This window comes from Phodopus roborovskii, unplaced genomic scaffold (assembly GCF_943737965.1).
Source record: "Phodopus roborovskii unplaced genomic scaffold, PHOROB, whole genome shotgun sequence".
Taxonomy (NCBI): Eukaryota; Metazoa; Chordata; class Mammalia; order Rodentia; family Cricetidae; genus Phodopus; species Phodopus roborovskii.
Window position 1 is genome coordinate 10140549 of NW_026126576.1, and position 21608 is coordinate 10162156.

Genomic DNA, 21608 nt, shown 5'->3' on the forward strand with positions numbered 1-21608 from the left:
CAAGGTAATACTTAATTACATATTCACTTTGAGGCCACCCTGTGCTACATGGGACCCTATCTCGAGAAATGAAAAGATTCTAGTAAATTCGAGCATTTATTTTTAATCTAATTTTGGATATAACACATTAAAAAAGCTAATAATAATTAGAAACTGTTAAAAATATCACTTATTTTTCCCCATGTACTCATCCAGCATATTTTTAACATCCATCCACTCTAGATGTGGTGTTATATATATTGGATGTCATCTGAGAAACACAGCAGACATGCTTCCTGAATGACATACTTTATATTGTTTACAGTGGGCATAATGAAGAGAAGAATTCTCTCTGGTTACCACTGGAAAAAAGTCAACTTGAAACTCATCTCTAATAAGTTTGAAAACTCAGAGTGAAATCTAAACAAAAAACCAAAATGTTAACTGTCTATTGAGTGTTGTAAAATAATCTCTCAGCTGAAGTCTGAAGAAACAAAAACTTGCCTAGCAACATTCCCAGGATGACTGCAGGCTTCCAAGCCCCAATGCCTTTGAGCATTCCTACCAAGTATGGAGGTGCAAGTCACAGTGAGCCCCGAGATCCATTGCTTTGCCTCTGTGTGTTCAAACGAGTGTTCATGATGTTATTGTTCAAACTATGCAGTGTAATAGCCACCCATACAGCATTTGCAATGTGCTGATTTGAAGTGATTTTAAGAGGATTTATACTGTGGTGCAGAATGTGTAGAGTCTGAGCAAATATTGTACCACTGTGCATCAGGGCTTAAATATTACAGCTTTCAACATCTACAATGGGTCTTGACACATTACCCTCACAGGGAAGGAGCAGCTGTCAAAGCAGAAAGCTTCATTTTCCACTAGTCAGGTACTTCCCAAGGGGCATGGTGCCCATAGTACTAATGGACCTTATTTTCTTGAATCAGTATCACCGTGGGTAGAATGCATGGCTGGAATGCACCGCTGCATGTCGCCCAGCTGTGGTCAGCTCTCTACTTGCTCACATGCCATCTTAGGTTAAAACCTTAGGCCAGAATACTGGTAACACCATACACAACTACATGTTTCAGTCCCTACTTCTCAGTGCCTGTCTCACCTCCTCTCTCTTTCCCACAATCTTTCATGTAAAACTCTGTAATGGGGACACAGAGTAAGTTATCCTGAGAAGCCAGGCAATGCTGACATTAATCCTTTGCATACTCTGAAAGCAGCCTGTCTATCCCAAGTCATTATTCTACACACATGACTTGACTTTAATTAATACAAACCAGAAGCTCAGAAAGTAAGCTCTTAAGCCAGTTTCATCCACCAACCTCAGAATATTAACAGAATCCTTCCAGGCTCTATAGGGAAATTAGATACCAGCCTTCAAATGTTCTATTAAGAGAACAGGACAAATGACTGAAGCGTCAAGTTTAACTTTAGTGTATATCCCTCAGCTACAACAAAGAGGAATGAACAGTGCACATTCAGAAGAACAGAAGCAGATCCACACAGGACCTGCTCCTTTCTGAAGAGCTATAGATACACCAGCGTGGGTGGGCTGTTCCCTCAATGAAGAATACAAGGAACAAATACAGGGTATCATGACTCTCTGGCCCACCACAATTCTTTACTTCCGTAGTTTAGAATCATATTGCCTATAAAGCATCCCAAAGTAATCTAAAGAAAATTTGGGGCTTACTGAAATTAACCATTTTGATGAATTTTCATCAGCCCATTTTTTCCTATAACTGGCCATGAGATGCTTCATCCACATCTGCTGAAGAAACTTCTAAGTCTGTTAAAAAAAAAAAAAATCATTGATCTAAACTGGAGGTCAGTGAATAAAGCCCAGTCTGGCTTATTACCTCTTTTTGTATTCATTAGCACACATTATATGGACACACTCCTCATAACAAACAATTCTACCTTAAATGTTTATTATGTCTTTATAGGAAGAGTTTGCTGCCCAAGATTTCAATAGCCACTTGACTGAAAGATATGAACAATCAAATGCAATAACTATACACAGAAAATCTTGAAATGTTGCTGAAAGAAACTAAGGAAGACCTTGATGTGTGGCGATTCTGAAAATAGTATTAAGATGTTGTTTTTCCTCTGACTTAACCACAGACTCTAAATTTACCACAGACTTCCAGCTTCCTGCCTTTAATTCAGTCAAGTGGATCTATGAGTCTAGGGCCAGCTTGGTCTACATAGCAAGTTTTAGCCAAGCCAGAGCTACCCAGTGATAACTTGTCTAAAAAGGAAAAAAAAATCCAGCTGTCTATCTTCCCCCATCCCCTCCCACCACTCTTTTTCTCCCTTATGGGAAGTGGCAGGTGGGCTTTAAACTGTATGTAATAATTCCAGATTTAACTAAAGTGTATTGAGGGAAAATCATTCTGAGAGACCTCAGCCTACATCATGTCAAGTTTTATAACAAAGCTATAGCAATTGTGATGATATTGTTTTGTCAGGATCTAATCTATGTCTCTTATGTACCAAAAAAGGAGCTTAAGATTTCTGTTGTTGGAGGAATTATCAGAGATCAGGTAAAAGATGATGGGCATGAAATGGAAATTCAAGTTTAACTGGCAAGAGCCCTTATGATTGATTAAGAAGTTCACTAAATGTAGACACAATACTAACATCTACAAATGCGCGCGCGCGCCACACACACACACACACACACACACACACACACACACACACACACACAAAGCGGGAGGAGAGCAGAGGGAGAGAGATATACATATCGGTATTGCCTGGTACATGTATACACAGACATACAGAGAGAGCTTGAGGTTCATTCCAGAGCACTTGGAATAGCACCTCTTTGTGTCTTTAAACATTACCTCAGAATCAGTCACCACAAGGAGATCTTTGATGTTGCTCTTAGGGGCTGGAACTGGTGGGAATAACTTGATCCATATGCGACACCTGAAAACAGGGGAGGAACTGAATGAGTATAAACAGTCCTCTGGCCTGAATTTCTACTCCTACATTAACCGAGTAAGTTCCATGTGTAACTATGTTGGTTAAGATGGTTAAACATCTTCATCATTGAAAACCTTGAAGGGCTGCCAGGCTGGGATGTGGCTTCTGAGATCTCCAGCAAAGAGGAAGTCTTAACTGTTTCACATTGGGCTTATTGCCAGGCCTGACTTCTGAAGATGGGTCGCTAGCAGCATCCTTTGTTTGGTTTCTTGTTCACTGTTCATTCTAGCTTTCCTCCTTCAACTATGCCAAAATCACAGTTCCTTCTCATCTTTCCCTTTCCTTTGAACTGCTGCCCATCACCCGCAGGCATCTAAATATAACAGTTAATGAATAATAGCCTTTAACACAGAAGTTATTCCCTAAGATTTTTAGGGCTAAAAAGGAACTTTGCCTTAGCAATTGAGAGGGAAAAAGAGAGGTGGGTGAAGGGGGAAATGCAGCCTTTTTGCAAGGCGGGATAGGATATCTGTGCAGGCTTTTGCGAATCTGCATTTGATGTAAAGACAGTCACTCTGGACTGGTAACCTGAAAGCCAGGTAGAGGTCAACCAGTGACCACTAAGACCCATATGTGAAGGCAGTGTGTTGACTTCAGACTTGGATGGACTTGCTGCCTTTTTATAGGAGATGTCAAAAGACAAGCAAGTATGGAAGGGAAAGCTGTGAAGGAAAAGAATACAGTGGCAAAAACCTCTATAAATATTAAAATATCATCAACTAATTTGAGGGTGTGTGGTGACCGAGGACTGTGCTGTCCTGTCTAGCTCCTGTATGCTGTGTATGCCATGTTTTATTTTAGCTGGAAACAGTATGCTCTAAATTGCACCTGATAATAAGCAGTGTGCACAGCAGACTGCAAAGTCAGCCCCTGAATGTAAGGAATACCTACACTCTGCAGATGAGTGAGAAAATTAACAAGATGAAGCAGGCGGTTGCTGGAAACACAATGAAATGCCATTCTGCCAAGGGCTTCTTCTCCTTTCCTAGTGAGAGGAAGAGACAGCGAAAGCAAAGTCAGAACCGGGGAAAATAATCAAAATGATAAGGATGGGTTATCTGAGATTTGAGTTGAAGTTCCTAGGCAAGGATAAATGACTGAACCCTGGGCCTTAGGTGTCTCACCTGCTGAAAGTGCTAATACCCATCTCACAAAGCTGTTATGAAGAGGAAAGGGAAACCATGGCAGCGAGGCTTCTTAATTATTAATTTAAGCAGGATTAATTCAGCCCATCAGCCAGTGCTTTAGAGTTCACGTCTACCCTGGACCACCCAGATACTGGCACTAAAAGCTTCAGAGGCGTAGTAGGGTCTTGGGTGGCAAAGCCACAACATCATAAGGCTACTCAATAACCTCATTAGAGTACAGTGAAACTTTGTTTTTACCTACTTGGAAATGAAACTTCTGGAGGAAGAAAATGTTCATAGTTAGCAATGCAGATGTCCGAGTCCACAGTGAACAATTTGTGTCTGTGAGCATAATAGCACTTTTTACCCTTATCCCCATTCCACAGATCAGGAAGTAAAGGCTGTCGTTGTCAGCACAGGAAGTTTTCTGAATACTATCCTATCTTCTAATTTGTTCTTATTTTATATCCGGGACATTCTTCTCTGGGCTTTAAAGACTTACATCAGACTGTGAGAAGGGTAGGGGGATGTGCAGTGTTGTTTGTCTGTTTGATCTTAGGCATACTCTCCTGAAAAATCAAAGGTCCCCGACTACATGGTGTTGGGAGAAATGATGTTCTTGCTATGATGCCTTACTTTCAGAACACAAAAGCAAATCCTGAGTTCTAGTCAGTTTTCTTTCCTAGGGGAAAAGATGACTGACTCATTCATTCATACATTTAGCAAGTGTCTGTTAAGCTCTTATCGGGCATACAACTTACTGTGGCCCACTCGTTAAGAGCTTGGAGCTGCAGCTTGGAGTTTATCAGGGGAGATCTGCAGAGAGCAAAAATGACTCAGGCCATGATTTGATGATCTCTGTTCTATGTGGGTACCATGGTGAGGTTCAAACAGTGCTACACTGGGATCAAAACATTCCAGACCTCAGTTTTCTATAATTTCTTCATTCAAATCCCACACATTGTTCAAGAATCACAGGAGATTAATGCTAGTAATTCTTGCTTTTCCCCATCTCTTCCCCGTTACCTTCTCAGCATCCTTGGCCAGGTTTCTCCTCTACCTTCCCAAAGCTTTCATCTCTTCCTTTCTGCTTTTAAATATTCATAGAGTCCTTTATCTTGACTAAGCCATGAGCCTTCTCTGCCATCTTCCACAGCTATCATCAAATACTCCTCTCAATGCCCAGGCTGGTGTCTTGACTAAAGATTCCAACTGATGCACTGTCATATCTCAGAAACTACTTTTAAAGTCACTGGTAATGTCTTCCTAGTAAAACCCCCCAAAGACATCTTGTTTCCTGTCTGACTTGATGTCTTCTGGTCTCTTCCCTAAATTTCTTCATTTCCTTTAACATAAATTTTGGGACACGGTCTCATGTACCCCTAGACTGGCCTCAAACTCAATATGTAGTAGATGAACTTCTGGTCTTCCTGTCTCCACTTTCTTAGTGCTCAACCACACCTAGTTTATGTCATGCTAGGGATCAAATCCGTTGCTGTGTGCATGCTAAGCAAGCACTCTACCAAGTGAGGCACACCCCAGCCCATTTTGAAAAAAAAATTATTAGCATGTGTTATTTGTTCAAAATCACAGGATTCATTAAGATATATATATATAGATATGATATAGATATATATATATATATGATACAGATAGATATAGATATAGATATAGATATAGATATAGATATAGATATAGATATAGATCCCATTGCCATCCCCATTTGAATTCAAACTGTCCACAGCTGAGTTAAGGGAAGCCTGGGCACTTTACTGAGATGGTCTCACTCTTCTATGGCACTTTCTGTTTCTTTTTAAAATTGCAGCTGGAGCCCTTTCAGGGCAACCCTTGACTATTTGTCATTTTCGTCTGTTCTTTGAGCACGGAAAAGTTTGTTTGTCTGACTACATATTTTGATTCCATGAAACCCACAAAGTCGTTTCCTTTTCCTGCCCCTGCCCTAGGTATAGATTATAAAATCCCCATAGCCCAAACTCACTTGAGTCTTTTGCAAACCTGAGAAGAGTCACAACCAAATTTGTGTTCTTCATTTCATCAGACCTATTCTCAGCCAGACAGAGTGCTGCATGGCTGTAATCTCAGAATTTTAATGGCAAAGGTATAAGGACAGTGAGTTAGAGACACTCCTCCACCTATGGGAGGCGGTGAGAGCCTGCCTCTAAACAAACAAAGGAAGGGAAAACACACAATCAACAAGTACTTCTTTCACCAGCTTCTGCATTTCAGTCTCTGCCTTACAAGACCCAAACTGAATCCTTGGAGATACTTAAATTGATTCCAGTTTTCATAGCCCGTTTCTTCTTCGCCCCCCTCAGTACACATGAGCTCTATGTACAGTCACAAATGCGAGGCTCCACGCTTCTGACTCCTGCATCTATCCTTACATAGTAGTCTGGAGACCTGGATTCCAGACCCAGTTTTCAGTGAAGCAGAACATCTGGGGGCTTGGTAGTCTCATCTCTAACCAAGTTAAAGCATGACATCCTTGAAATCCCTCCCCAACAGACAAGCTTTTTACTGGTAGTAATTATTCTACCATCACTTCATTACATTACCCTTTAGACAGACTAATTTTACAAAAACAGTATTTTTTAATGCTAATAGCTTGAAAGTTGTAAAGCATAAAAATATAAAAGTCATCATTCACAAGGATTAACTAAGAACTTATTCGTTACACATATTTTGTATGTACTTGTTTTGAGTGATCAGGCACAGCATACACCTTTAATTTACTTCCAAAAGCCCCCATGCAGATGGAAACGCTGGAGAAGAGAATGGCAGAGAGGTTACCAGAGGACACAAAACTGTCAGAGAAAATGAAAACAAAGCCCAGGATTGGCTAGTGATTGCATCCCTGAACGTAATGGAGGGTTCCCAGTCCATTCCTCTCCATCTATAAAACTGAGGATGTGCTATGTGTGTTGGAACTTTACTTGGTGTATTCTAGGTGTCTCTTTACTTAATGCACACTATGTGTTTATTTTGTTAATGTAGTCTAGATATTTCTTTGTGATCAAGAATCACTGCAACCAACATCTGCAACATTGTAGCAAAGCTTGTTTGGTGTTTTGATCTATATTTACAAGCTAAGATTTTCTGCTCTGCAAACTTCCAGTGCCCTTGATAGTCCCAGGCTACAGATGGGATTGAATCACTTCATTAAAACCCTAAACTAGGGCTGGAGAGACAGTAGGGCAATTAAAAGCTTACACTGCCTTTGCACAGGGCTGGAGTTTGCTTCCCAACACCCACATTAAGCTATGTAGAACCATCTGTGGTGTGGCTCTGGCTCCACATGATCTGATACCTTCTGGCCACTGAAGGTACCACACTCAGACACACTGACATACATAGATATTAAAAAATCTTTAAAATCCCAAGTCTGTCTTTTTCTTTTTTAAATGTTTTTTGTCTGTTATAAGCAGGCATTAGCACACCTTGGAATGACAAGAGGTACCTGTCACTCCAGCATTTGGGAGACAGAGGCAGGAAGATAATTACAAGTCAGAAGCCAGCCTGGTAAATTCCAGGCCAGTCAGGGCTGCAAAGTATGATAATGTTTGTTGTTGTTTGCTTTTCTTCTCCATTCAAAAAAATGAAAGTCATTACCCATGTTGTCTATTTGTTCATCACTGTTACAAACACAGTAAAACTTTGAGTCCTGTGAAAAGAACAAAAAGTGCTATAAATATTATCATGGTCACACGCTCAATAATTTGTGGCTCAGCTTGTATAATAACCACTGGCCTGATATGCCCAGTCCTGATAACAGTACCGTTGTCTTCTGACCATGATTACAAAAATCTTTTCAGTTATACCACTGGTTTATACCCCTTACCTCTCTCTTCCTTAGATAAGTGAAGATTCAGAGTGACTGAGCAAACATCAGGGAGGCAACTGACTTTATGTCATCCAACTGAAAAAGAAAGTTCTCACTACATGGATATGACTGTGTAGGAAACAGAGGCATGGGCGGGGTTAAGCTGGCCTCCCCAGACTCCCCTTCTGTATCACCACGTGAAGAAGAGTAGAACTCATATTCAAGACCACAAGCACTATAAACTTGACCTCAAAGAAAATATGTTGACAGGTAAATCCAAGGCAAGAAAGCATGTTAAAATGCTTTTGAGAAAAAAAAAATGTGTTTCTTTTTATGATGAAAGGTTGTAGGTACCAAGGCACATAGGTGCAGATCATGGGACAACTTTTAGGAGTGAGTTCTCACTCTACTTTCACCAAGTAGGTCTCAGGGATTGAACCAGGTCATCAGGCTTGTCAGCAAGCACCTTACCTGTGAGCTATATCACAAGTTGTTTTTATTAATGAGAGAGACGGAGGAGAGAGAGAGAGAGAGAGAGAAATCCAAGCAAGAGCCTTCTATTGACTCGCAGAAGGCAGAGCAGGAGAGCAGATCCCACCAATTTCACTACTGCAAAAGCTGAAATGTTTGCAGATATCCTGGAATACATGACTTCAGAGTTTTCCTTTCCTAATCTCATGGGCAAGGCTCTAGGCTTGATCCTGAGGCTGGAGCTTTAGCAGGAGGGGATGAAAAGAACAAAAGGAGAAAGTTCTAGGTAATGTGAATCATTTGTCTGACTTAAGGGGCATTCCTTACACTCTGTAATCATTTTGAAGCCACTGATGTTTCTTAAGAAATTGTTGAGCACTCTCTCACTTGGTTATACAGAGATGAGTTTTTGAGAGGGAAGGCTATGCATAGCCTGTCCTATTGAAAAGCCCACCAGCCCATTCACCTCATTTCTAGGTGCTGGGCAGACCTTACCAACTCAGTGTATTTAGAGAACTTGGTCATATGGTTCTGTTGACTTTGGTTCCCATTATTTCTGACAGCTCAGCCAATTGATCTTAAAGTAAGGAACTTTATGGAAACATTGGGTGGGATGGGATGGGATGGTGACGACAGAGGTTAGGGCATCTCTAGGTGATGATAGGCTAGCTTTCCCTAGCTGCCTCTGCCTACCTTGGAAGCTCCATCAAATGACTCACATCTTGGTACTGTAGACACTCTGGCTCTAGACAAGGTGCATTTGATTCCTAGGCCTATTTCACCTGTTCCACAAGTTTGTACTTTGAGTGCTTCAGTATTGACTTTGAATCTCACTCTGACTCAACAATAGGTTTGAAGCAAAAGCACTAATTGGTAAATTGATGGAGCTCTTCAAATAAAGCAGCCCTGCTGTGTTTTTAAACCAGCATGTGGTGGGAGAAGTTGAAATGGCATCAACAGGGTTGAGTAATTAAGATGGTGTCAATATGTTAGTCTATGATACAGGGTTTAACTAGATTCCTGTGGCTTTCCTCTTTTGGGAGGGCGAAGCTGCAGTGTCCAAAGTCACTTCCTGTGACTGAGCTTCCTTGGCAGCTTTCAGGCAGATTTTGTGAGATCAACTAGTTTAAGGAGCCAAGGAGAAAATAACAGCAAACAAAAGGTAGGGGCAGCAAAATGGTTTGTAGCAAACCCAAGACACACACAATGCTGTACTCTCCCGGTAAAGGACAGTGTGGCAAGGCCTTGAAGACTGCACTGTGGACATGAACGACTTGACAAGCTCAGGACTGAGTGGAAGCCGATTGGTTTTCATACCTCCCTCCCACCCTGCAGGCCCAGGTACAGTTTCTTCTCTTCTGCAGGCTTCCCACAAAGAACTTTTGGCTTCCAGAGCTCCCACAAACTCAGAATTCTTCCCCGTGACAGCTATGGAGCCTGTTTCCATGAAGCTGCTAAGGCAGCTGCAGGCTGGCTGCAGAGGGGGGCAGGTATCAGGCAGAAGTAAGTAAGTAACTCAGGACACAGAGGCTCAGGCCTAGTTCTGGCTCTTGCTGCTGAGGTGAGCTTCCTTGAGCAGTGTATTTGTTTCACTTTGTATATTGTGTTCAAGTTGGGGTAGGAGCAAACGGGTTCACAAAGTGCTTAGCATCTGTGCCAGTTCACAGGAGCCAATCAATCCATGTTTGTGGTAATTATGATTGGGATTAATGTGTTGTGTCGAGCAAAGGCACTGAGTTAATTTCTCTAGATCCTCAAGGGAAAAGCACAATTGCAGTGCCATTGGAATCCTCGGGTCAAGAGACACAAACACCAGAATTATGGGTATAAAGAAAGGAAGGGGTCGGAAGTCATGGTTAGTCTCACTCCTCAAGAAACAGAATTAAGATTCACATTGCATTGGGCTGGGGAGATGGCTTAGTGGGTACAGTAGCTTATCACACAGCCTGAGCACCTGCCTCCAGATCTATGAAACCCACATAAAAGCCTAACCTAGCAGCTCCAGGCATCTGTAATTGTGCCAAAGAAAGGAGACCTCTATAGAGGTCTGAGGACCAGCTAGCCTGATGTATACAACTGCCAAAAGCCTAATGCTAAATCAAAGGTTGTTCTCTGATTTCCACAGTGTACTGTGACACAAGCATGTACATACCGTGTGCTGCACTCATAAAGAAACACATACACACACACACACACACACACCCAACATGGAAACTTGCACAACATGGAAACTTTTGAAAAACCCACCCTTGGAAATGAATGTTGCACAACATGGAAACTTTTGAAAAAAGCCACCCTTGGAGATGAATGTAAATGACTTCATTGCTTGGCCTAAATGGAGCCTGAGTAGGCCAAGAACTAGCAGAATGTCACATCTCTGCAGCACTCTACATCCCAAGCCTGGTCTACCTCTATACCTCAGTTTCTCTGGCTGGAATACTACAAATGGGGCAAGGGAGTATCAGTGGGTATGCACAGGTGGAAAGGCAATCATTTTGCCAAGTCCCAGGCCTAGGCCCAGAGCTTACAAGCTTTGAGCAGAACTCTGTCTTCTTTTACGCTCATCTTTTTACTAAGGAAATGATATTTGGGCAGATAGTGTAGATACTATAAGCTTGTCCCTCATAGGCCCAGGTCAAGGCCTACGGATAGAGACCTTCCTTGATCTAAATTGTTAAGCACAGAAAAATGATTGGTATGGCCACCAAGAGAAGTGGCCACTTCTGAAAACAAAACAAAACAACCAAACCAAAAAACTCCAAACAAGCAAGCAAACAAAAATCTTAGCATTAGGGGACAGAGCCTGAAAGCTTATTGCTACCTTTCCTTCAAGGTTGTGGGACAGCCCACAGAACCCTGGTGGTCCAGACTGAGGTTTATCAGGCAAGATTCAGCCAGCCTTGAAACCACAGAAGCCAGAGTCAAAGGAAGCAGTTTGACTCAACTCCAATGTCTACCAAGCTGAAATCCCCCACTTTCAAAGAAAAACCCAAAGTCACGTCTGTGACAGTAGCCCAAGCGGGGTTTTCCTTATTGCAGCTGGGCTAGCTATTTTTCTTTCCAAGCATTTCCCCCCTCTGTGCTGACACAGAGCCTCCTTCTCTTACCTCATGAATATTTGACATGGCATAAGTCTTTTGGAAGCCTAGAGCAAGTGAAGCTGGCTCTTTCCCCTTCACCTGTTTCCCTTTCTTCTTTCCTTTCCTGGTTTGTACTGTGTCTCACCACAGAGTGAGAACTTAAAAAGAGAGGACTAGAAGACAGAGAGAGAGAGAGACAGAGAATGGCAAACAGACAGGCAGATGAAGCAGGGCATAGGAGAAACCCACAGGTACAGGAGAAGAAGGTGAAGAACTGGGCCTTGACGTTCTTTGACAGGCCACAGAGCATGAAGGAAATACTCTCAGCGATCTAATAACCCCATCTCCTCCCAGATTTTGGAGCTCATAAGCTCCAGGTAGAGGTAAATTGCTTCAAATATCTCTCATGAACACCAAGTCAAAGAAAACAGCTTTCCTCTGTCCAGCACACACTCCTACGTGCTATGTTGGCTTTTGTTTAGCTCTGACAGTATGGTCACCACACATGTCCCTGCACATTCACACCCTGGCTCACACCATAGCAGGAAAGTGAAGGTCGGGACCTCCTATGAGTACCATGTCTTTATTGCTGAGGGATTTGTCCAGTAGCAGCAGCAACCAAACAGTGACCGCTGACTGAGCCATGTGAAACCTCTGGTGATTGAGTCTTGTTCTGATCCCCCTAAGTACACCCATCTTAAACCCCAAAGAAAACTTTCTGAAAGAAAAAGTTTTCATGGATTCCTAATAATACCAGGTCCAGAGTGGCAGACCCAGCCTTCAGGAAGGGTGGGAGAAAACCTCATTATTCACATGAGGGTGAGTCCAGTGATTGTCAGCCTAACCTCTTACCAAGAAACAGGTCAGCTCCTAACCAACGGCACAGCTACACATGAATGTAGCCAACACTCTTCATTGCCATGGGGCAGGATGCACCCTGGGACCATTTACTTCCAAAACTGCTTGCTCCACACTCAGTATTTGAAGTGGAGGAGAGAAGACATGAAAAAACAGAACACTTCAGAGGCCAGGGTCCAGGACACAAACATTTTTCAGTAAACATGAGATGGCAGAGATAACAACAGAACAGAAGAACCCGGAACTTCAGGTTTGAGGAGAAAGACCGTAAAATTGGGAAGTTCAGCTCTTAAAGCAGAAGCCAGCTGATGGAGAGCAGTTGATATGAGTATTGATAAACAAAACTGCTACTATTGTTTATTTATAAAGAAAGGAAGAAAGGAAGGAAGGAAGGGAAGGAAGGAAGGAAGGAAGGAAGGAAGAAGAAAATCGATGCTCTGAAAATCCCAAGGCAATACAAGGCAAATCTCAAGCAGACAGAGAGAGCTCTTTGCTGGCTATACTGCTCACTGCATCTATATCCCCTGTTCTTATTGGACTGACCCAAGGACATGTCAACTAGAGTGGAAGCCACCTCCCACAAGCTCAGCTCTCTACATCATCAATCCCAACCCGCTTCATCTGTGTCTCGTTCTTCATGAAATAACCTTGGGCTGCTGTAATGGGTTACTTAGGTAAATTATTTTAATTTGCTAGTTGGTTCATATGGACTTATTTGGGGGGAAATTATACATTAATAATCACATCTTGGCTATTTGACAATGACTGAGTCATTTAATATGTTTAGGCTTCCATTTCCTTCTCTTAATTAAAATAATGGGGTGAATATAATATCAAAGATACAGGGTGATGTTTCAGTTGGGGCTGTAGTGAAAATCCAGGCAGGCTCCCAGGGGCTGTTTGTACGGCAAGGAAGGAGGGATGGAAGAGTGTCTGAAGGAAATGAACATAGCAGCCTGGGAGACTGCAAGCTGAGCATAATTATTACTGCATCCTCCAGGGGGAAGGAAGAGCCATGCAATATGTTCCCGAGGGGCTTGGGCTTCCATTATGTTTATTAATCATCTTGATGAAAACGGAGAGTCTGCATTGATTAAATTCACTAATGATCCTACACTGAGCAGGGGAGTAAATTCCAGAAAGGATGGATTTATAAGGTAAGCTGCTAACATTAATCAACTCGTCTTCACAAAATGGGTAGCACAATGAAATAGGATTTGCAGTAGCAAATGGTAATGAGGTGCCCGTGGGGGGCAAATATAATGAGGCCAGACCCAAGCCAGGAAGCAGTTATTCTGGAAATGGTAAGAGAACGGGAGAGTGGAAAATGAAGAATAAGTTAAAACAAACTCTTGAGGTGGATCACAATCTTACTCCCAGTCCTCTCGTGACAGATGTTAGAGAGTGGAGCCACAAGAATGGCAGTTAGAAGCAGCCAGGGAATGAAGTACCTGACATCTATGAGTGAGGGAACTGAGGCCCAGAAAGGCTAGGGGTTAGGAATGAGGTCAGAGTAGGAAAACCCAGAGTAGCATGTCCCTTCTTCACTCAGTCCCCCATGTGGTGGCAGATGATGACTCCTCTTAAAGCTTGAGTTTATTCTCAGAATCCTCTCAGCACTGTACTGTGTTCTCTGAATACTTAGCTATCTCTAACTTGGACCACTGAACTACACAGACAGAGCCATGGCTAAAACCCGGTTCTGACTTTGCCTACTGCTGCTTCCTCACCCCTTAAGTTCTACAGTGTCAAAAGTCAACATCAGCTATAACTTCAAGACTCAAGCACTCAGCAAACACCACCGACTTCTTAGCCAGGATTCTGGAGCTTGGTCTCCACTATAGTCATCTGAGTTTTCTGATCCATATTCATTTACCCCCCACATTTGTTCAGGTTGCAGATAGAGACAACAATGAGAAACATCTCCAGTTTCAGACCAGTGAGGGTTGTGTACCTGAGAAACACACATAAAACACCCGTAATAGGAAGCCTGGAATACAAATAAATGAAGCTTCTGTCACAGGATGTGACAAGACTAATGAGTCTTGCTTTTCTCTTGAGGCACAGAGTGAGTTTTATCTGCCAAACAAAGTGTTTTTGAGAGACGTCCTGTGTGTACCAGGTCAGTTTAGTTCAGCTGGGGAGAAAGAGAGGGAGAGGAAGATCCACCCCAGCAAAATTATGAGGTAGGTGAGTCTGTCTACTTTTCAGTTCCTTATACTCCTCTTCAGTTCCTCTCCCCGGTAGCTCATGGTGCTCTTAACACTCATGTGTTAACACACACACACACACACACACACACACACACACACACACACACACACACACACACCAGTGCTGTCCGGCACTGAACAGGAGTTCAGAGCAGTTTTCTCAGCCTCCTCGCAGACACAGATCAGTGCTCTACCTTTGAGTCCTTCCAGCAATCCTCCTTCCCCTGGAAATGTACCTAATAACATCAGCTCTGACTCATAACTACACATGCTAATGGTTCGCTGCCCAAGAATTTCCGGAGGACCTGCCCTGTAGCGCAAGTGAATGAACTACTTGAGTAGAAACTTTAGCATATGCCTGAAATAAATTTCTCCTTAAGTATGCTGTCCAAATTGTTCTTGGTCTTGTAAGAAGTAATGTAACCAGCTATAACCACAAAGTCCCCTATGCCAGTCTAATTTGATAAGCATCTTGCAGCACGTAGGGTCCTATCACACCATGACAGAGTGTTAAGAGCTTGGGCTCTAGAATACATTAACCTAGGTTCACCCCATCTCAGATGCTTACAGAGATAAATAAAGCACCCAAATGTTCCAAATATACATCTTTAAAGAATGGATTTCTTGATAGATTTAACTAAGAGAATATATAAAAGTCATCTCGGATGGTGTTTAGCAAAAAAAAAAAAAAAAAAAAAAGCTATGTATAATACCAATCATTTCCTTTATCCAATAAATACGCCCTTCATCCATGGTTGCTACCCATTCCCTGTTTCTTGTCATGTATGGTACTTATTTAATTTGCCAAATAAACCAGTCAATTTGATCACAAATAAAAATAGGTGCAAAACAGCTCACATGCCCGGGAGATGCTCAAATTATTAGAGATACTTACTATCTGTTGGCTAATGGTTCAGGGATGGATCCAGGTTTCATAGACCCTAATATTATTTAATTTTAAAATCTTTTAAAAAGGAAATAAACAAATAAATTCACACATAAGCATGGCAAAATTATGCTGATGGGGACCTTTGGGCCTAGAGATGAGGAGCAAAGAGGATGGATGTGTTTCAAAAGATCAAAAGGAACAATCTTATGATACACAACTTGGCATCTTGACTGAGCTGTAACATGAATGCTAACACTGCATAAGACCAAACATAAACAATAATTACACATTAAATTCATAGGCTGAGAAAGATGGTGTGCCATCAATGCCAATTTTTTAGTGTTAAAATTAAACTGTAGATTTTGCAAGATGTTGGCACTGGGAGAAACTAGGTCAAAGAAAGATTGGATCTCTGTTTCTTTCCACAGCTTATATACCTGCAATTATCTGAACATAAAATGTGTACTCTAAATAATTAGATAGGAGCTGGCGAGATGCCTCAGGAAGTATGAGAGCTTGCTGTGCAAGTGTAAGGACTGAGTTCAAATCCCCAACACCCATATGAAAGCTGGGCATGGTTTCATAGGGACCTGTTGAGGGCAGAGGTGTGAGAACTTCTGGGGCTTACTGCAAACCAGACTAGCTCCAGGTTCAACAAGAGACTCTGTCTCAAGGGAACAAGGTAAAGAATGACAGAGCAGAATTTCGATGTCTTCCTTTGTCCCCCATGAACACACACAGTGCGAATGCCTGTGTATCTACACCCATGCACATACAGCTCATGTGCATATATACAATATGGATGGAAGGCCTGGGAAGGACTTGTGCTAGGGAGACAATGGGACAGCTAGGCTTCCTAGAACACACATGTCTAGTTAAAGACAAAGAAGATGGATGAAAGATGAGGCAGAGTAAAGAATAAGCTACTACAAGACCTGAGTGAACATGCACTTTCCAGGACTATCTGCTTTTACATACACATCAGGGACTCACCCACATAAATAGGTTGACTCCACTCGCCCCAGCTCCCAGATACTCTGCAAGATGAGCTCACAGCTGCTCTTACTTGAATGGAATATGTAGAAACCCCATCAATTTTTGAGATGAATTTGTTGGTGGCCAGTTTTTCCATCTAAATGGGAAAAATTAACATTATAATAGTGCCTAGCCATATTATTTATGTGGAAAACCAGTTTGAGGAGTCATGTGTACATAATGTGACTCATTGTTTAGCAAGTAATCTAAAAATCAACAGGGCATAGTCATGAGTTTATTCTACACTGTTCCAGTATGAGGTCTCGGCAGTTACCCTGAGGAGAAAGTGATCTTGTAACTAACATATAAAATGGTCAGCTGAAGGGCTACGTGAAGCTGTGTAGACAAAATAATGTCATATGGAAAAATTGAGTCACCTTCAACAGCATACATAATCTCTGTTACCTTGTCCTTCCACATTGGTAAGTCATAGTATTAAATAGCATGTAGTTTGTGCCTGTTCAGCCCTGTCCAATGACCACAGCCTGTGTCGGCTCTCTGCTCTATTGCCTGGGTGGTCTTATTAGCTAATATCCCTGTACTCACTTGGCACCCTCACATCCACCTTTCACACTGCTGCCAAGATGACATTTCTACCCTGTAAATGCTACTTTTCTCCATCCTGTAAGATTCTTTGACAACGCTCATTGTCCATGGCGGTAGTTTTAAAGTAGATTCTCTTTGGCTTTTAAAAAAAACCTCACGGTAGAGTTACAAATCTAGTGCTAGCCTTGTGTTGGGCCAGCTCACTCACTACCACTTGGCTGAAGGAAGCTTGCACTCTCTAGCCGCGGTGTTATTCCTTTTCCTCGCACACCCCTAGCAGACACAGTGTGGTTGTGGACTGGTACAGGTCAGGAAGTGCCATTTGCTGCTCTATGATAAGATCAGTGCAGACAGTGCAAGCAGTTTGGAAATGGAGAGCCGTTGGACATTGCTGTGACATCCAAGCCCATGATCAGTTGGCTTGCATTTTGCACATCTTTGGCTGTGTTTGTTTTGTTTTTCTAGTTGATCCTTTTTAATGTATTTTAAGAACTACTCTCTTTTCCTCAGTAGGCAAGTTTCTGTCTGATACCCCACCACCACCCCTAAGTTGCATTCACCTCCTTGTTGTGGAGGCCAACAAGGCTATTTTCCTCTTCTCCCTTCTATACTCTGTTGATCTTCCCTATGGTGGGGAGCCTCTGATACATTTGCCAGAGCAGAACTCATTTGATATGTCCATTTACTTTTCACTTTATTTATTTTTATTGTATTGGTGTGTTGCCTGTATGTATGCCTGTGGAAGGGCACCAGGTCATCTGGAACTGGAATTACAGACAGTTGTAAACTGACACATGGGTGCTGGGATTTGAATCTGGGTCCACTGGAAGTGCAGTCAGTGCTTTTCTTAACCACCAAGCCATCTCTCCAGCCCCATGTTACGTTCTTGGCGATCATTTGAAAGCAGTGTGCCCCATGATATGGCACATAATTTAAAAATTAAGAAGACATACTAATAAATTTATTTCAGACCAAAAAACAAAGGCCTTATTTCTCTTTATGCGTTACCCCAAGAAACTAATTGTAGATATTGGTTAAATTTAAATAGATGGTGTTTACTGTGTTCCTGTTAATTATTTTTACATTTATTTGTTTGTGTGTGTACATGCATACCACAGCGTGGGTATGGGGCAAGAGAACAACTTGACGCTGTCTCTTCTCTCCATCCACCTTGTGGGCTCTAGGAATTCAATGCAGGAAAGCATGCTTAATGGCAAGGGCCTTTACCACTGAGCCATCTCACAGCTCCTCATTTATTTTATGTGCAACAATCATGACTTCTATATTTCTTCTTTAGCTTTTTGACTCTGAGATATTATTCATTTTCTTTTTCCAGGGGAGTGGCCTAATTACCAATAAAATGGGAACCATAATTATGCAACAGTTATTGTGGACAAGGTTTAAAACAACATAAGAAAACTCCATGGGTGTTAAGATATGCCCCTGCACCATTGTCAAGCATGCAGGCCAGGAATGTTGAATAGCCATGCTGTTGTGCAACCTGACTACAACACATTTTCATCTTACATGTCTGGAGTTTCTGGTTGGGGATGTGTCTCATGTTCTGCATGCATGAGCCTCTCTATTCAATTTCCATCACCCAATGATCAAAAAATTCACAATCTGAACATTAGGTTTCCATTAGACAATGGTTCCTCATTTTCCATTCCCCATTTCCTAGCAACCATTGTGCCATCTTCTATTTATATGTGTTTTACTACCTTGGTATCTCATGAAGGCAGAATAGTGTGCTATTTGTCCTTTGTGATCTGCTTATTTCACCTTGCTTGCTGTCCTGAGGTTCATTCATATCATAGCATGTATCAGAATTTCCTTTCGAAGACTGACTAATGTCCCTTTGTCTATATTAATATATACTGCATTTTGTTTTTATGCATATTCTGTAGGGCATTGGGTTTTTCTTGTTTGTTTTCAGGAATCTTGTTACGTAGTCCAGACTATACCCCTGGCATTCCTCCTATCTCAGCTTCCCCTCCTGGGTCCTGGATTCACAGATGTGTTCCACCAAACCTGGCTCTCTGTTCATCTGTTAATGGACATGGGGGGGGGGCTGCTTTAGCTGCTTCAGCTTTTCACAGGTGGCTACTGTGAGTTATGCTGCTGTGAGCACATGTGTCCAAATATCTTTTTGAGACCCTTTTTGAAATAATTTGCATGCATACCTAGAAGTAGAATTATAGGCTCTTGGGATAATTGTAACTTTTGGGAAACTTGCCTTTCCATTTTGCCCAGTAGTTGTATCATTTGTAGTTGTTGTAAAGCTCTTACAAATGGGTTTTACTTTATCCTTGGTATTATTTTCAACTCAAACTATGTCCTTTCAAAATAAAAGTACTGTAGGATTTATTTCTGTAATACCCTGGGCAGGTGTAAGTCAACATTGACTCTGTTGATATTTAAAAACACCAGAGCAGTCACTACTGAAACTTTTAAATCAGCAGCTCTCAATCTGTTGGTTGCAACCACTTTGGCAAACCTCTATATCCAAAAGTATTTCCATTAGGTTTCATAACAGTAGCAAAATTGCAGTTATTTGGTGGTAATGAAAATAACTTTTTGGTTGGAAGTCACCACAACATTAACTCTATTAAAGGATTACAGCATTAGGAAGGTTGAAACCCACTGTTTGAAATGCTCCACAGATAATGGTGTCTAATATGGAATGCTGGAATGATATTAAAAATTACCTGAAAGTAACCATTCTTTGTGTTGTAAATTTTCAATTCATAACTAAAGCAATGGACTGGAAAGGCAGAAACTGGTTTCTCCCATTGGATATAAAGGGAAGTTTCTTCAATTCCAACTGTGACATTCATTGGAGGATTCACTTGATCTAGGTCATAGAAGGAGAGATAGGTCAGTGGCAACTTTGTAAAACCAAGGATCAGGGCTGATAGCCCCAACTTACCATTTCTAAGATATGCTTTTTTTTTTTCAAGGTTTACCATTAGGTCTCAATCAACCAATCTCAAAGCCACAGGAAGTGAGTCGCTTCCCATGAGGTTCTTGGTATGGCTTGCTGAATGGATTTACACATATAAAGAACAGAAATCACTACTCCAAGTGGAAGTGGTTGATTGACACCTTTCCCCTGTCAGTTCGATGAAAAGTATACCCAGCATCCCTTTACCTTTCCAAGTTAGACTGTACTAATGGACAGAACATGGACCGAGGGCCTCATCTCCAGTTCTCAGCAGGGGCATAGCTCTGGGTAAATCACTTCTACTTTATGGCTTCAGAATTTTTTTTTTTTTTTTTTTTTTGCTAGTGTTGTTTTATCAGACAAAACAAGAAGCTTTGCATAAATAGAACAGATTGAGCTAAATATGTTTTTACAGGAGTAAAGTACTTCAATGCTAGCATCAGGACCTGAATTTGGATTCCCAGAACCCATGTGAAAACAGTTGTAACCCCAGAGCTGGGGGTGGTGGTTGGGTAGTAAAGATAGATGGATCCTAGGACCTTATTATCTAGCTAGCCAGCCAGTCTGGCAAAAATGGCAAGTTCCAGTCCAGTGAAAGTCTCTGCTCCCTACAAAATAAAGCAGAAAAGCAATTGAGGAAGATATTCTGATGTTTATCCCAGGCTTCTGAATGGACAAGCACACCTACAGAAATATGAATATAGTACACATACACATTTTTTTTAAGTAAAAGAGGAAGAAAGGAATGGGGAAGGAAAAAGGAGGGTGGAGGAGAAAAGAGAACTGTGGGCATATTGTTTAAACGTCTAGAGATGAGTCCAAACTGCCACAAAGAACCAATGAGGATTGGGGGGTTAGCTTTGAAAGAAGAAACAATGTTGGAAAACAAAAATGAGTATCTTTGGACTGTAGAAGGACCATACCTTGAGGGAAAGGCTCATAATTGTTCTGAGTACAATCTATTACCTGTGGACACACATTTCATGAAAGCAGCCAGAATAGATCAGCACTGCTATGACTTTTCCTGGTGCAATAAATTCTCAACTAGAGAGAACTCTACACTCAAAAGGATACTTTTGATATGTGATTTGGTCACAACTCGGAGGGGGCACCCACAGGGAAGATACAAGTTAGAAAACTCATGAATAGAAGCCAAGAATGCCACTAAACATCTTCCCTTGCCCAGGATAGTCCCCTACATTACCAAGTCAACCAGCGAAACATTTATGTAAAGTTGGGATGCCTGTCAGTTATTTTTTTTTTCCATTGGTTTTATGGCTGTTTAATATTTGAAAGGACCCTTTCCAATGCCAAGATTGTGCTATTTGATTATTCTAATGCTGGGATAAGTCTGGCTTACCAATGGCATGTGGAGTGAACAACTGATCAAAGGGCTTGATTGCAGCATGCTTGCTTGAGCCATTAACATGCACTGCAAGCTGCTCAAACCCCCTTGCTGTTGATAAATGTCCTGGGAAACCAGCATGCAGTATTTCTGTTCAGTGTATCTCTGCTGTATTCTTGACATTCTTCAGTCCAAACACCAAACCTAAATTGGAATACCCATGAGTTTTTATAAGGGAAGAGGAAATGTATAATTTGCATAAGTAAAAATAGATACTGAC

At 41.6% G+C, this 21608-nt stretch overlaps 1 protein-coding gene across 1 annotated transcript in view; it reads right to left on the minus strand.

Annotated features, from left to right (window-relative positions):
- Il5ra (interleukin 5 receptor subunit alpha) overlaps nt 1-21608 on the minus strand; it is a 28946-nt gene that overhangs the window by 1004 nt on the left and 6334 nt on the right. The window contains 6 exon segments of the mRNA XM_051203479.1: nt 2838-2922; nt 3871-3964; nt 16452-16590; nt 19748-19893; nt 21344-21434; nt 21436-21532. Of these exon segments, the coding sequence (XP_051059436.1) occupies nt 2838-2922; nt 3871-3964; nt 16452-16590; nt 19748-19893; nt 21344-21434; nt 21436-21532 (652 nt within the window).